At 42.2% G+C, this 17,425-nt stretch overlaps 1 protein-coding gene across 2 annotated transcripts in view; it reads left to right on the top strand.

The window, feature by feature from the left end:
• The window catches only part of drosha (drosha ribonuclease III), a 108,523-nt gene that overhangs the window by 41,548 nt on the left and 49,550 nt on the right, over window positions 1–17,425 (top strand). For both annotated transcript variants that reach the window (XM_030398737.1, XM_030398738.1), the window contains 5 exons: window positions 5,668–5,806; window positions 5,896–5,956; window positions 6,255–6,314; window positions 8,893–8,992; window positions 12,037–12,139. In XM_030398737.1, the coding sequence (XP_030254597.1) occupies window positions 5,668–5,806; window positions 5,896–5,956; window positions 6,255–6,314; window positions 8,893–8,992; window positions 12,037–12,139 (463 nt within the window). The remainder of the gene's footprint in view (window positions 1–5,667; window positions 5,807–5,895; window positions 5,957–6,254; window positions 6,315–8,892; window positions 8,993–12,036; window positions 12,140–17,425) is intronic.

The raw sequence follows: 17,425 nt of genomic DNA, 5'->3' as shown, positions 1-17,425 counted from the left end.
TTTTGACCCATGCTGACAGAATGAGAGGCATCACAGAGGATCTCAATAATTTAACTGTACAAGTCCTCGGCCCCAGCTCTGATGTATGCATGCTTTTGTTTGTGTGCCTTCACGAATGCGGGTTTGACTCTGTGTACAGAGTACCGCTGTATTTTATTTGTTTTGTTATTCATGGCGATGTGTGCCCAGGCATGTGATTGAGGTGTCCATCTGTTTAAAGTAGGGCTGCCATGAACAACAATTACCAGCCTTAGAATATTAGCTTGGGTCTCCGAGTAAATATTTGAATATTCCTTGTGCGAATATAGAATATTAATGTTGTTTATTATGTCATTATATGAGGAACGGAGATGAAAATGTCATACACAAGCAAGAATGTTGTTCTAATGGAGGCCCCCAACAGTTTTTGTCTGAAACCAAGACTGAACCCTCACCAAACCTGAAGTTACGTCTTAAACTCGACCGTGATGCAAAATAATGGCTATTAGAACTTTGATGAAACATCATAATTCAGACATTATTGTATTATTTACATCTGAAAGGGTTTTGGCTCCAAATGAATAAGAGTAAAATGTTTAAAATGCCCACTTATTCAGTGTCTGAGTACTGCTATCACCATTTTTTTGTCCAAATATAATTTTGATTTTGAATTTTTTTTCCAGTCCACGAATGATTATTGGACCAAAACATTGCAATAAGGCTCTAAATATTTTAAGGAAACTGTTTTTCTTTGGGCCCTCTGCAGACTATTCACTGGTTAGATTAAAGAAGTTCAAACGGAGGGTAAGCAATTATTGAGAAAGATAGTTTAGTGTAGAGTCTCAATCTGAGGTTGTTAGTGCATGCCCACCTGTGAATGAGACTTGACAATAAACAAACTGAGTACTGACTGGTATTTGATGACCTGGGAGAGCCAACAATGAACTGATCTTTCTCCAGAATTGCTCGTCCCACGTTTCAACCGTGATTCTTCAGTCCCCACAGTATGTTCAGCTGATATTAAGTGATCCAATTCCAATAGTGCTAACCCTACACCAACCATCTATTTTTATTTGGAAGTATTAAGAATATCTTTCCTGAAGCAACACACCTTTTAATTCCAGCTTGACATTATTGTGCACTTGGCACTGAAACAGGCACCTGTCTCTTTTTAAATCTGTACAGATTCTGATGCTGCTCTTCCACAATCTTTTACCATTGACTGGTGATTTATTATATTCTTCTTTTACTGTTGCTCAGAGGTGTCCTTTATCTCTCTCTGCCTGCTCAGTTGTCAGTTTAGTTGAACCATTGTACAGCGTTTTGTTCGCCATACACAGAACTACATGTACTTTTCTCTGAAGAGGACTTTCTACAATTACAAAACATAAAGAGCATTGTTGCAGGCTTTTACAAACTTTTGAAAAGTGATGCACCTTTAAACACACGTTTAAAACTTCTCACCAACTCAAATAACCTCTCCTCAAAAAGTCCCACCATTTTTTTGGTCGTGTCCTGCTTGAACTATTGGACTATTGCCCCCCATGACCAGCGGAGGTACTGCTCTGCTGCTCCAGGTTGGTAAGCTTTCAGAAAATGTGCGGTTTGGAAAAAATTAACAAAGAGTACAGACAGTATCATTATGCATATCTAACGTAGAGCATAAATGAGCCATTAGATGTCAGTTTTGTGTGGCAAGTCTGACCAATTCTGTCTAAATAAGGCCTTTACAACCCATAAATCCCTTGTATCAGCCAGTCTGTTTGGATTAAGTAAATAGTAAACCAAATATTTTGTCTCTCTTCAAGCATGAACCTATTTAGCCTAATCACCAAACATAGAGAGACAAAACATTCAAACATTTATCCTCTCATTACGATGCAACCTTGATCCTGGCATTCATGTGGATGCCAGTACAGACCTCTTACACCCCCTCATTGCAACAGTAATCCCTGATGGCAGTGGCCTACCCAGCAGTAAAATGCAGATTGCAGCACTGCAAAAGACTAGGGCTCAGTGTGTCGACCTTTAGCCTCCAGATTTCCCAGATCTCAATCTGATCGAGTGGGACTTGCCAGAACAAATCCGATGGCCTTGATGGGTCAGGCCTGTTTTGGCAGCATGAGGGAAACCTGCAGGCAGGTGGTTTTAATGTTGTGGCTGATCGGTGTAAATCAACCCTAATGGCAGTTGGCCAAAAACTTCAGCAGTGAAACTGATAAAACTGACTTTGTCTCGTTTGGGAAGAACATGATGACAAAAATAGCTAAATTCCTCAAAGAACTGAACAAAATCCAAGCTTGATAGCCAAAATAATCTTTCCCATACTTGGCTCTCTGTTCTCATTTTGGCTGTCCCTCCTTGCTGGACGTCACTGGTGTGAATGTTCAGATCAGTGGGTCGGAGGGACAGATTGATTTAGCTGCAGTCAGTGTGGAGCCTTCTGTGATCCAAAAAGCAATGTACTGTAAGGACAACGCAAAGGCAATTGTTATATATGGCACATTTTATCACGAGTAACCTCCATGTCGTTTACATTAAAATGCAGAGGAGCGAATATTCAGATTTTGCGAGTGAACGCAGGCTGTACCTGCTGTGTTTTTTCGCCCCTGAATCCTGATTTACCTGTGTACTGTATTTAATAATGCAGCACACGGTAATGACATTGAGTGCTGTTTGCCAAGCAGGCAGCTTGCCCATCAGTTTCCCTGCATGCAGGTCCAACAACACTCTTTCCAGTCAAGTCTGCGGCTCTCCACTGAGCGATGATGTTTATACCCGTTTAGCCAAAGGCAGTTGAGCAGCAGCTGAGGCAGTGATCACTAAATCCAAATCCCCCCTATACTTTACGCAGTCATTATGTTGACGGGAACGGGTGCAGACGTCAATCCTCTCCACAGATTCAGCTTAAAAGCCAAGATTGTTGTTGGATGTTGTCCTTAACTGTGAAGGACCTGCAGTGTTTACAGAGTAACTGATGTTTTTTTGCTTGATGCATTTCCTTCAGAGTACCTAACTCTGTAGTTCAGGCTGTGTAGTAGGCAGTCATTGACTTGTGTCTGACATCGCACAATGGGGGGAGTGGAAATTGGAAGTAGAAGTGGTGGTTGTTGTTGTTTTTATTTATATTTTCCATCAAACTGTCAAGACGGCACTGAGATTTGCTAGATTTCTGCTTGTGTCGTGTCAAATAACTAGCTTTTTTTTTCTCCCACCAAGAAACGCTGTTCCTCTTAACCACAGGAAGAAAAAAAAATACAATCACTGTTGAATTTGTCATCTCTGTGTTCAAGGCTACAAAGCTGAGGGCCTCTTGAGCAACTATAAATATTGAAACCTCTCTGTTAACGTTTTACATATATATCTCATTGGAGCTTGAAATTGATTTGAAGTTGGCTGAAAGGAGACAAGCATTTTGAAAAGCAAGCCCAGGGGGGGAGAGTAGTCGGAGTTTTCTTTTCCCTTTTTTTTTTGGGCTGAGATTAACATTCTCCTAATGTAAGATTGATAAAGGCTTGACATATCCTACTGAGTCCTATCTTTTCCCTTTTTCTTCCCTCAGCGAGTTTGAGATGTTCAGCCGCGGCAGTCTTTCCAGGCACAGCGGTTTCCGTCCTCTTTTCAAACAAAGCTGAGTGTCGACTAATGCGTTTCCTTCAGGCTTATTTTACCTTAAATTCCCACTTTTGCCTCTCTTTACGGGTTTGAAAGTTTAAGTCATTAAATTTCGTACAAACAACTTCACCGTGACAAAGAGGCAGGGGGGACACACGGCGACTCACCTAAGTACAGATGCCTCTCGTCTTTTTCCTTTGAGCAGCCGCTGATCCAAAATTAAAAACATGATTTGTTTTGACCACCGTTACTGTTTGTAATTAGCCTTTATCCAAAAGCTGAAATGAAACTGATGAGGCTCTGTGGATGCAAGGCCTGGGGTTGGGCCGTGTTGTTGCCGTCCAAACACTCTCAGTTTGGCTTTTGTTGCTCTCTGTGCACGCTATTGACCCTCTGTGACCAGGAATGAAGCCCCAGAACGGAACTAAACACAGGAAATAAAAGCCTCTGTGGTGCTCAGGACAATACAACAACTCAGTGTCAATGCATTTTTTTGATAATTTACTGCTCTGTGACTTGGAAGCTTGAGTGGATGTTGAAAAGCAGATGTGCAGAGATTGAATGAGACTGAAAACACCACAAAGACCGAAAATGATAATGCATACCTCTGCCAAGGCCTAACAGTCTACTTTGATTCAGTCAAGCCTAGTATGGTATCAAACTCGATAGCCCCATATCACATAACTGAAGCACACCAGATCAAGGTCATCCAATTTACTCACTCATACATACCAGCCACCTAAATACACTTGATTTTTTCATCAAGATCGATTTGTTATTCCCTGAGAAGTCTTGAAATAGGCCCTAGTTTTTGTGCAATCTCGATGACAAACCAACCAACAAACAAACGCAACATGCTTGGTGGACGTATAAAATCAATTTCAAATGAAAGCAGCCCTCATATCCTAATTTTACACTCATCTTTAAGTATTGATGTTTCAGTCATCTGCGGTACCTCAGCTGCCACACTTTGGTGACGGGCTAAGAGTAAAGTAATGGTCGATAAGAATGCGTTCGTACTCAGGTTGTAAATGCCTCAGATGTAGCTTAAAATGCTGGATCAGATATTGGCGAGTACACCAGCCAATGCACGGATCCAATACCATGTAATTTATTAGCCCAGAAACAGGATCCCATTTCTTCTGGCACGCGTAATTGCAACTTAACAGATTTTTTTACTGCACAAGAAGCCTCGGCCAGCCCACATTTGCTGATGTTGTTTGTTGAACGCTCTGGTATCAGACCTGAGCTAGGTATTGGCCGATACGCAAGTTTAGGTATCAGAATCAGGAAAGAGGAAATGGCAACAGAACATCTTTAGACTGTACAACATGTTGTCCAAACATTGTTTTTCCAAATAGCTACACTGTACGTAAAAGATGGAATTGGACTCAAAAGACGGCCATCATAGATGCAGTCAGATTACACGTATAATTGCATTTTTCAGACAGCATTCATAGTTTGCACTTGGTTGTTGAGCTTTTCTGAAGACGATCAACCGTCCAACAAGCAGTTCTGAGATCCGAACTGTTCGCTTAACAGATGAAGTCAGATTTGTTCTCTCTTTAACGTTACCGTCATACATTTGCATGTTACAGAATTTGCAAAGACCCCTGTCTTTACCAACTATTTCGACATTTGATGGTGCAGAATCCAAAATGGTTTCACGTGATTACTTCTTCCATCACAGCCTCGTAACAGGCAGGGAACCACGACATGCAATAGGCAGAATGTCGCTCCTCTCAGTTTGTTTAACACCGAATGAGAAGTCAACCATACTGCTTTTAACTTGTATTGACACTATTGACAGACAGTGTTTGTTTACAGCTGTGTGTGAATGAATACTGTACACAAGTTATCGGCCTGTACATGAGGGTTCTGTTGACTGGCCGTCAGAAAGCACTCCCCCGAGGAGCAACGACTTATTGAGGGCAGGAAATACAACTCAAGTAGGACAGTAAATCAAGGCTCTGCTTCATCCAGCTTGAACAGAGATCAAGTGTCTTGAGTGTCTAGAAAGCTTCCTAAAACTGGTTGAAAAGTGTTGAACTACTCCCTCCTTCTCTCCTCCAGCTCGCCATGACTCACCCCAGTCACCACCTCAACTTCGGCATGAATCCCGATCACGCCCGCAACTCCCTCTCCAACTGCGGCATCCGCCAGCCGAAGTACGGAGACAGGAAGGTCCACCACATGTACATGAGGAAGAAGGGTGGGTAACTTTAGCTTCTCTCGCCATGTCTTGACCGCTGAGTCTATCACGGCCCCTAACCTCTCCGCCCGGGGGGATTTGTTTTTCAGGAATCAACACATTGATTAACATCATGTCTCGTCTGGGGCAGGATGACCCCTCCCCATCGAGGTAAGCTGCCTGCGGGCACATATCTGTTCACGCTATCACTGACCACAGGAGCAATCAAAGGGGCGATTCTTGTGATTAATACACCCGGCAGGCCCGCTGACAAGAAAATTTACTTTAACTGTGAAAGGAAGGGATCTCTCGGGGGAAACGAAATGAGCTAATTTTAAGGGCAACGACTACTTATTATTGAACGTGAGCTGCTGTTTGCCTGAAGTGCATTTTTCTCCCAACTGCCCTCACATCTCCACCCCTCCCCACCCTCCCCCCTCCTCTGTCTCCTCCCCCTCGTCCTGTCCAGGATCAATCACAACGAGAGACTGGAGTTCCTGGGCGATGCCGTCGTCGAGTTCCTCACCAGGTGAGAAAGCCGCTCGCACATCTTTGATGGACGCGAGCGCTAATTGAATCCGACTAAAACACGATCGGCCTTTTCTCCCCACCTCCCTCCATTCCCTTCTCACCCTCTCACTCCATTTCTCCCTCTCTTTCATTGTCTGTCTACGTCTGTCACAGCCACACTCCTCTCCATACTTTCCACCCATTCAAGTCAGTGATTTACTGGTAATTGGAACTGGGATGTAATTTTTTTTTTTTTTATCCCCCTCTCTACCTCCCCCCCCTTTTATTTTTTTTCAACGGCCTGAAATTCTCCATGACAACTTGCAATTAGCTGTCTGGCATTGCTGTCTCGAATGCTGTTCTGTGTTATTGACTCCCAGGTGAGTGCAGGCGTTGCTGCCCGGCACTTACCTAAGCACAGTCGCTAATTATACATCGCTATTATTAATCTTGAGAGAGAGTGCCCACCTACCTGCTGCACCTCTACCTCCTCCTCAGAGTGGATATTACTTGAAGAAAAAGATGGAATGTGTGCCCCCTCACTCTCTTTCTCTCTCTTACACTCTCATAGGTTGCAGAGAGGAAGAATAGATTCTTTTTCTTTTTTAATCTGACTTCCATTTGCCCAACTTCCACTACCAAAATCTAATTCGTAACCCTCGATGCTAACACTTCCACATCAGTGAACATTCAGGAGCAGGATTTAAACCTTAATGGGAACTGACGCTGGGTTACACAGGACACTGCTCCAGCTCCTTATGCAGCAAGAGCAGTGTTACAAAGAAGGTGGTTAGCCTCTGTTTCTCCGGATATCTCTGGGCATGTTTCGCCACTTTCTCCACCCCCCCCCTCCTCTTCCTCTGCCTTCCTTCTTTGATTGTTAGCGTCTGACGAGACATGCTTGGCCTGCGCGCTGGCCCTCTGAATTATTTATCAGCCTCTTGTCCAGTTAAATGGGTACAGCAGATCCAGCCAACTGCCTCGTGCGCCCTCCAGTGCGCGCTGCCCTTGGAGGCTATCTGTGCCTGTGCTGTCCAGCCAACAGAATATTTTGCACATTTGAATAGACCCAACACGGGGAGCCAGTGTTGAACAGAGGGGGGTCATAGGATGATTTCTTTTTTTTAAAGGGTCAGCAGATGATTTAAAAAGAAAAAAAAAAAGTCCACTTGCAATATTTTTTGATCCTGGGTCTGGTGAAAGTAAATAATTCATTAGAGGGGGTGCTGAAAGTCCAGGTAAGTGTTTGAATTAGTAGAAATATGTATGTTTTTTTTTTCTGCTCACGAGGAAAATGGACTACAGATGAGAGTAGAGCCAGAACCAGAGAGTTCACTTTGATGTCGAGCACGGTCCGAGGGGTCGATAGTTCACTTTTTGAAGGCTGCTTTCTTGCGAATCAGCCAATCTGCCCCTGATTAATAAACCGAGCTGCGAACCTGGAGACCGCCGTGGCCGCCCAGTTGGCCGCTCCTCTCTGACTGACACCTCTGCCAGCGAACCAAGTGTCTCCGCTCTAATTATTTTTCATTACGCTAAGTGCTTTTTATTAATTCCAAGTGCTTTGTTTTCACACCAAGATCACAATACCCTGACAAATGGACCTCTCGTGGATTTGGAAAAAAAAAAAAAAAACCCAGAACGCCACCTGCTTTCCTCCCTTTGCATTGATTAGAAATGACTGAATTAAATGGCCTGTTTTAATTCAAATGAAATCAAATGATACGCCGCGGTTAGGGAGACGCTGGACCGTAATGAAAATGGAACCTGCTCGCCCGGAACCCAGCTGTGGAACCACTGAAGCGTCCGCCGTCATTTCTGGGTTCCAGCGCCGACCTGGAAAGTGCTGGAAATGTCTGAAAAATTAATTGGATGGTCTTGAAAAATGTAGTAAACACGGGATGAGGCAACATGAAACAAATGGCTTAAACTTTCTTAATGGCTTTAACTATTTTCTTGACCAGACGAAGAGTTTTAGTTCAGTTTTTATTAATTTTTTATTCAATTCATTAAGAAATTTTACATTTATTGTTGATTAAACTTCCGTTTATAGTTAAATTAGTTAACAAACCATTTATTAAGCAATTGTAAGTCTGTCACTGATATTTATTATACTTTGTAAATGGTTAATAAATACAGTGTAGTTCATCTTTAAACTTATTTGACGACCGTTATTAAAGTTGCAACTTTGCAATATTATAACCTTCAAGACCATTTTTGGGGCGCCTGATTCTCCGGTATTTATTTATTTTATACAGCCAGTTAACATTAAGTGCCATATATCATTTGATTCAGGAGGATCTCGAGTTTCAGTCTAACTGGTAGTCAAAGTTTGGTGTTTCTGTACCGTGAACTCAGAAAGAACCGCAGCTTTAGATGTACTTTGGATGTTTTAGACTTCCGTACTAACTTCTCCTAAGCCAGTTACAGCCATTTATTATGATATTAACCTGATGTTTTACAGTGAAAAACAGGTGTAATCCTGTATTTTTATTTACTGAACATGTAGATGTGTCCAAGCGACTGTTAACATTATTTTTGATCATCTCGACTTCTGACCCCACTGATCTAATTTGCCTTAATTTCTCCGTCCACAGCGTCCACTTGTACTACCTGTTCCCCAGTCTGGAGGAGGGCGGCCTGGCCACGTACAGAACAGCCATCGTACAGAACCAGCACTTAGCCATGCTCGCCAAGGTAAACCCACCTCCAGCTCGTAATGAGTGCGCAGGTCAGAGCAGTGGAAGGTCTGCGAGCTGACAGGAGGACATGTGTGAGACGGTGTTATTGTTTTCTGTCTTGCTGTTATGACTTTGCCTCTTTCTAAGGGGGCGCTTGGGAAAACACTAATTTTGTCTTTCTGCCATCCCTACTCGTTTTTTTTTTTTTCTTCTTGCCCCCTCAGGTTTGTAATTGGAGTTAAAAGGTTGTTGTTTTGGAGGACTAGACTAGTGCGGCAGGGGTCCCTGTGGGCCCCTAGAGGTCTTCCCGAAACACTCTCCAGCTCCTGTTATCGCTAGGCCCCCTTTGCTTCCCCTCGTCTCTCTCACTCTCCTGGCAGCGTTGTACAGCCAAGCCTCGCTCACTGGCACGTTTGTAAAGAACACAACAATAATCGTCCCGTGATGTGGAGAAAGCAATTAAAAACTTCAATCTTTCATGTTGCTCCCCGCTGAATACAAAGATGCAGCCGCCCGAATCTGCATTAGTGCTGTGTAGCAGTTTGGCTTGTTTCAATTTGCCGCTCGCGGTAAAGTGAGTGTGATACAGTGTTCGACGTTGCCAAGTTGTTTACCAGGCTCCTCTAAAGCCGTCTGCTCAAGAACACTCGCAATTATCTTTCAAAAAATATCTTCAGCGAGCAACGGCACAATCCGCCACTTCACTTGGAAGGCTTAAAAGTCAGAACGCTTTCCCTCTGAGTTGGAGTATTTATGAATTGTGATTTAATTTGTGTGTGCAATCACGGGGGGTGGGATACCACCAACAGTTATCAGGCGTAATTAAATAGCACCCTGACTGTTTTTTGCCGGGTATTTCGTGTGTGGTGCGCTGCCAGTAAAGCCAAGTCGGGCTGCTTTTTGAGTTGGCGCAGGGAAAATAGTTGCAGAAAGTTTCCCTGACCTGCAGTCCAACACATCACAGCACTTGTTTACATTAAATGCAAACTAAGCATTCTGTTGTTATTCTTTTTATTTATTCCATTGATGTCCTGCTTTATCCTCACACTGCTTTATCAAACCCTGGAAGTTGAACAATGCAACCGGCTCCATCGGGTCAATTAGAGGAAGACTTTCTCATCACGTATTTTTCAAGCAGGTCATCTTGGTCTTTTCCACTGAAGTCCATTTGTGCGGTTTAGTTGACATAAACTGTCTCAGCGGTGCTTCACAGGCCCACATCAGCAATTGTTCCTGCAGCTGCCCGAATTCCTCCAAACATATTAAAACATGGAGAAACTTTTTTTTTTTTTTTTTGGGAAAAGGCAGAGCACCTTATTGATCCCACTGGGAAATTACACTGTTAGAGGTGTAAAGTCACATAAATCATGGAACAAATGACACAAAGACACTGGAGGACAGAAACAACTTTTGATAAAAAGGTATAAATAACAATTAACAGCTAGAATGAAATAAAGTGTATAGTCAAGCCCGATCAATACACGATGTAAGGTATTAGGGAGTATACACACATATATGCACCAATATACAAATAATCCCTCAAATGTGGTTGTGAAGATGTTCTTATTGTGACTCTGCACAGTGCGCTGAAACAGTCAACATCAATGCTTGACCTATATCAGGCTGATATTATCACCAGATACTGGGAAATGTATGTAATCAGCTATTTATTGGTATCAGTGATATTATTACCTAGAATTATAGATTATAATACAAAGCAAAATTTGCTTTAATGGACTTAATAACACGGCATGTACACGCTCTGATGCAGTAGGTGGTGTTATGTACCTGTACAATTGGTCAACAACGTGAGGAAGCAAAATGCAACACATGTCCGACAAATCGTAATTATTATAAAGAATATTAATCATACATCTTAGACTTTGTGCACATCTGAGGAGCAACAAACTACAAGTTAGGATCATCTTTTTAAAATGCTAAGATATAAAAATATCAGCTTTGAGAAGCAGATAATTCTCGTGTTTTCTGTATCAGCATCCCCAGTCATGAGATTAATTGCTCTGTTGCTCTTGTCTCTTATTCTGCTCTACTCCTTTCTTTTTCAAAATTCACAAACTTTTTAATCATTTATTTGTAATTATGTATTTATCTGTGCTTTTCTTTATGTCCTTTCTGCTGCTTTAACATCCAAATCTCCTCTAAAGCGCTTCATAAATACTCATAAAAATCATCAATAATATGGATTTAACGACTAAGTGGATGAAGACGAGTATAAAAACCAGTAGAACTAGTCTGGTTAGTTCAAATTCAGACTTTAAAACCAGGAAAAGACAGCACTCACGGTATTAAAGAACTCAAAATGGACGATGTAAAGTGTAATATTGTCCAGACGGGAGTGCTAGTAGATAATAATCTATTCGGTACTGTACAGCAAGGTTTTGGACTCAGCTTGTAAGGATTGACACAGAGTCAAAATGATCTGTGTGGCATTGAATACACACAGGCACACAGGTAGATGCATGTTGAATAGAGGTGTTTCACAGTATCGCGCGACAGAGGTGAGTAATAACAGCTTTATTGTAACTTCCAGTATAATAAATACAATATCGGCTCTTCTCAGTGTCACTGAGATGAAGTCAGCTGCAGTTTCAAGTCACCTCTCTGTTGTTCACACTTACAGCACTAATATCTAAACCAGTGATAGAAGTCCCTGCGTTTCAGACAGAATGAAGGTCACCACTGTTTCTATTCCATCAATTTATCTCGGGATTATCTGCCGTGTCTGTGTTTGTGTCGCAGTGTAATTTTGTGCACGTGTGTGAACATTTTTCCTCCTGTGCCGGCTTAGTGCATCATGCCACAGCTGGACAACACATGGGCACATCTGTCAGTGCCATGAAGTAGAACCTTTTCCAGCAAGGGCAGGCAATCTTTTTCATTTCCCTCGAGTTTTTTTGGCCCCCTTTTTTTTTCTGTAGAGAGCCTATGAAAATGTGCAACACCAAAAAATGCTATTACTTTTTTTTTTTCCAAGAGGCTATTACTGAGGTGTCGGTGGTGGCACACTGATATGAATGTTTGTCTTTTTTTTTTTAACAGAAACTGGAGTTGGATCGCTTCATGCTTTACGCTCACGGACCAGATCTGTGCCGGGAGTCGGACCTGCGACACGCCATGGCCAACTGCTTTGAGGCTCTTATCGGTGAGGTTTCCCACGAGACTAAGATTGAAAGCTGGGATGACGGTTTTACTGGAGAGCACAAAAAAAAAAGGAATTGCATTTTGAGTGAACTAAATATGTAAATCTATTCCCTAAAAGGATAGATTTACATATACTGAAAACAAATGCTGTCTCTCCTCTCTTACAAACACAACACAGAAATTAGCAGGGGGTTTAATACTGTTTCAGAGGAGGGCTGATTTGCTGGACTTTGCAGCAGCATGAAAGTCTTGGTAACGCTTCTATGCATAAATGTGTTTTTTAACCCCGTGAAAACAGACCTACCGTGGGCGGCCCCTCAACTGGCCGTGGGAGACTGTTGTTGACGTGATCCTGTTTAAATCTATCTAAAATAAAAACTACAGCATTCATTATTTTGTAGCAGGAAGGAAAAGGCTTTTTTTGTCTTTTGACTAATCGCATTATACGTGCATGATGACATCATTATGTCACAAGACGTGAGGTGCAAGAAGTCGCAACAAAGAGAAGAGGTGCCAGAGGACTCCCACGAAAACGGTCGCAGGAGATCGCTGTCGGCGTGATCCTGTTTGAATTGATTTAAAAACAAAAAATATAATAGCTACAGTTTATTCTTTATGCAGCAGGGAGCAAAAGGCTTTTGTTTTTCGCCTTTAATCATGTTTTACATGCGTGATGATGTCATTACGTCACGTGCATGCAGTGCAAGACATCATGAGAGCACGTGGCCGCGCCAAGGAGGGAGAACATTATTATTATTTTTTTTACCGTAGTGTATTTGGTATTTTTTGAACATTGTGTATTTTGCAGGGTTTTTTTTTTTGGTTTTTTTTTGTTTTTTGACCATTGTGTATTCGGTAGTTTTTTGACCATTGTATTTAGTAGTTTTTTTAACATAGTGTATTTAGTAGTTTTTTTAACATAGTGTATTTAGTAGTTTTTTTAACATAGTGTATTTAGTAGTTTTTTGACCATAGTGTATTTAGTAGTTTTTTGACCATAGTGTATTTAGTAGTTTTTTGACCATAGTGTATTTAGTAGTTTTTTGACCATAGTGTATTTGGTAGTTTTTTGACCATAGTGTATTTGGTAGTTTTTTGACCATAGTGTATTTAGTAGTTTTTTGACCATAGTGTATTTAGTAGTTTTTTGACCATAGTGTATTTGGTAGTTTTTTTACCATAGTGTATTTAGTAGTTTTTTTTAACATAGTGTATTTAGTAGTTTTTTGACCATAGTGTATTTTGTAGTTTTTTGACCATAGTGTATTTAGTAGTTTTTTGACCATAGTGTATTTGGTAGTTTTTTGAACATAGTGTATTTGGTAGTTTTTTGACCATAGTGTATTTAGTAGTTTTTTGACCATAGTGTATTTGGTAGTTTTTTGACCATTGTATTTGGTAGTTTTTTGACCATAGTGTATTTAGTAGTTTTTTGACCATAGTGTATTTGGTAGTTTTTTGACCATAGTGTATTTGGTAGTTTTTTTAACATAGTGTATTTGGTAGTTTTTTGACCATTGTATTTAGTAGTTTTTTGACCATTGTATTTGGTAGTTTTTTGACCATTGTATTTAGTAGTTTTTTGACCATAGTGTATTTGGTAGTTTTTTGACCATAGTGTATTTGGTAGTTTTTTTAACATAGTGTATTTGGTAGTTTTTTGACCATTGTATTTAGTAGTTTTTTGACCATAGTGTATTCGGTAGTTTTTTGAACATAGTGTATTTTGCAGTTTTTTGAACGTAGTGTATTTGGTAGTTTTTTGAACATAGTGTATTTTGCAGTTTTTTGAACATAGTGTATTCGGTAGTTTTTTGACCCTTGTATTTGCTAGTTTTTTGACCATAGTGTACTTTGTAGTTTTTTGACCATAGTGTATTTTGCAGTTTTTTGACCATAGTGTATTTTGTAGTTTTTTGAACATAGTGTATTTTGTAGTTTTTTGAACATAGTGTATTTTGTAGTTTTTTGAACATTGTATTTAGTAGTTTTTTGAACATAGTTTTATTTTGTAGTTTTTTGACCAAATATTATTTTGTAGGTTTTTTGAAGATAGTGTATTTTGTAGTTTTTATACCAATATAGGCAGTGTCGGACAGTTTCTTAATTTATGTGCCAACTTCACATGCTTAGACTAAAACTCTTTTACTGGTTCAGGTTTGTGTGTCTGTGTGTGTTAAGCTGTGTAAATAGCTGCAGTGGATCTCCCATTAGGCCCTGGAAACATTACACAGCTTTATTGATCTCAGGAGATGTGGTTTGACCTCTGGCTGGACAGGCAATCCCCAGAGCACCGCTCTCCTTTACCCACACCAAACACATACACAAGCTTGCTATTCATCTTGCTAGCAGTTCACTGATAGAGTTTGTGCAGTGATTAGGACACCGGACTGGAAACCACACACACACATATAAAATCTCATGGCATGAGCGGTCTCCCTCTCTCCATCCGACCCCATGGGCAGCGCTAAGCCGAGCCTCAGTCGTGGAGAGCTGCAGAGTCGGCAGCTTTCCTCATCTTATCACCATCTTGATTGAACCAGTTCAGCCATCTCTGCGCTCCCCTGATGATAGATACAGAAAGTGGGTGGCTTTAAAGAAATCTTCTCGCTCCCCTTCCCCTCCCACACCGAAGCGACAGCGCACACTGAGCGTTGGGGGGAAAGTGCTGACTGGCACCGCGGCCCCCTGTCGGCCCCGGGGCCCCGTTCTTGTTACGGGTTCATTATCGGCAGAGACGGAGTCATAATCTATTCTGTCCCGTGGCTGTCGACGCCTCATTGCTGCACACATCCGAGCAAGGCAGCGGGGCCGCGACACTGGATGCCTCCCTTTCCATCCCCCCTCTCTCTCTTGTCTTCTATCTCAAGTTTCAACTTAATAAAAGTGATGAATAAACAGATGCCGTTATAAAGGAACCTGTGAGCAAACTGCTGTCAGAGAGCACCCTGTTGTGACGAGCTTTGGATTACAAACTCAGAAATATCACCGCAGACACACATGCTGAGGGGCAAAACATGCACACATACGCACAGATTCAAGTCACTTGCACTGAGGATGCCGTCTGATGTTGCCTCTCTTCTTTCGCTGAGACTTTTGTCATCTTCATTTCAGTTTTTTTTTTTTAGCTCAAACGCCTCCTTTAAGACCTTGTCGTTGAGCAGTCTATCTGTCTCCACCCTCCCCTGTCTCTGACTTACTCTTTATGTCCCTCCATCTCTCTCTGTTCCCCGCTCTGTGATCTAGAGTTTGGGTGTTATTAGGTGAAAGATGTGCCACGCAGATGATGAGTCATCCTGTCACTCTGTCATCCCCCCCCCTCCTCTCCTCCCCTTTCCTCACCCTCCAGCCCTCCCGACTCTCTCACCGCACTGAGCATTTTTCTCCTTACAAGACAAACTCGGATCTCTCACACGTGCCGCAGGATGGTACGAGGGGGCATACAACCGCTGTCATTTCATCCTCGCGCAGGCCTCTCCGCCTGACAGAGACGTCAAACCGCCACTTTCGCAAAAGCAGCAGGCACCACATCAACAGACGTACACTTCTGCAGACGTGTCGCTGCCTTGTTGTCTGTAGGTACCGTCATTTTTTGATTTTCTTTTTCTGTTCCAACACGCTTTTTTTCTCCCCTCTTCCTCCAGCGTGCACACGCGTGGAATTCAAATGCTTCTCTTTTCTGAAAGCTGTGATGGAATATGACATGCTCATAATATTTCCAAGGCCCTGGCAGATAGCTCTCACGGCTTACTATGCATGTTTTCTGACCTTTGTTTTATTTGTTTCTTTGCCACGGTGACCGTTGAACCTGGGCTTTGTTGGAAATGGCAGATAATCTCCTGCTTTGCATGGGCAAAGCTTTCCCTCCGCGGAGCCGAGAATGTGTCTATCTCCTAACCCTGAGGCAGGGCCATTCTCTTGCTCGAGACGGAGACAGAAAGAAAGGGAGAGAGCTGGAGAGGGAGGAAGAATGGAGGGAGAGCAGTAGAGGAATGGAAAGCAAAGGCATCTGCAATGCAAATGGGTGCCCTGCAACCCTGAATAATTCAAAGTGTTGAATGGAAATCTTGCTTTTCTGATCCCCTGTCATTAACTTCTGCCGGAGTGGGCCATTCTCATTTGGGCTCTTTTGGCCCATGCACCTCCCATTATGTACCACCTCCTCCTCCTCCCCCCTTCTCTCTCTCTCTCTCACCCTCTCCCGCCTGTACTTTCGCTCTTGCCCACTTTACCTCTCCGTCTTTAGAAAAAAAAAAAAAAAAAACACTTTCTCCCTCTGCGTATTCATAGAAACTCCACCCGCCTGTTGCCCTCCCGTTTCCCTCTCAGGTCCTCTTCACTGATAAGCCACGTCGCTTCCTTCCTAGCGAACAGTTTGAAAAGAATTGAGAGAAGAAGAAAAGAGGCCCCACTCTGTTTTTATGGCCCTAATTTCCTTGTACAGTTGATCTGTGGATTATACGCTGCCAGCAGCCATGGGGGATACAGATGGTGAACCTTTGTGAGGGCCCTCTCTAAGCTCTTCCTATTAAAAGAACGGAGAGAAAGGATTATCTCTCACTTGCTGAATATCAGATTCATACACAATGCAGCCGGTGTATTCATTGAGCGAGTACTGCTCCCTTTGTTAATTGCTGTACTGGTAGCTGTGGTGGAGTTGGTTTCTCTTGTGCACCCTCTTTTTTTTGTTTCTCCGTCTCACCCCCCTCGCTCTAAACGTCATTTTTTTTTTTTGAAAAGTAAGATGTTTGATGTTCTGACGCACTCAGCCTGCCTTTGTCTCCGCCACGGTGAAAAAAAATTATATTTTCCTGTTTTTGGTTTAGTTTATTTTTTGCCCTTAATGTGTTGCTCTCTGTGTCCGTCTGCTGCTTCAGCCCCCATTGAGCTGAGAGGGAGCGGCTTAATATATTATTTGATGGATTAGAGCCTGAGCGTTTTTGAATAATTCATTCTAGGTTATTAATGTGACTGTCAGCCGCTGGTGTTTCATATGCCCCTGACTCTGGGTTTTTATTGGTCACTGAAAGCCCACAGACATTGGAATTCTATTCCTAAACATAACACTGTACAGTCGGCATGGCTGTCTGAATTAGACTTGTGACAGATGTGGAGATTCATTAGTGGCTGGCCGTCTCTGGCCGTGACTGATATTCTCTTCCACTGAACTGGGTGAAAACTTTGTATGCACACTCTGTTCACTCTGACCTATATCAAATGGAAAAGGTGAAACTTGTAGTTTATCAGTTTTGGAGTTGGACTCCATTTGGTTCCATTTTTAAGATAG

This window comes from Sparus aurata, chromosome 19 (genome assembly GCF_900880675.1).
Source record: "Sparus aurata chromosome 19, fSpaAur1.1, whole genome shotgun sequence".
NCBI classification, from domain to species: Eukaryota; Metazoa; Chordata; class Actinopteri; order Spariformes; family Sparidae; genus Sparus; species Sparus aurata.
The sequence above is the reverse complement of the archived record's forward strand: the minus strand, read 5'-3'. Positions and strand labels throughout refer to the sequence as shown.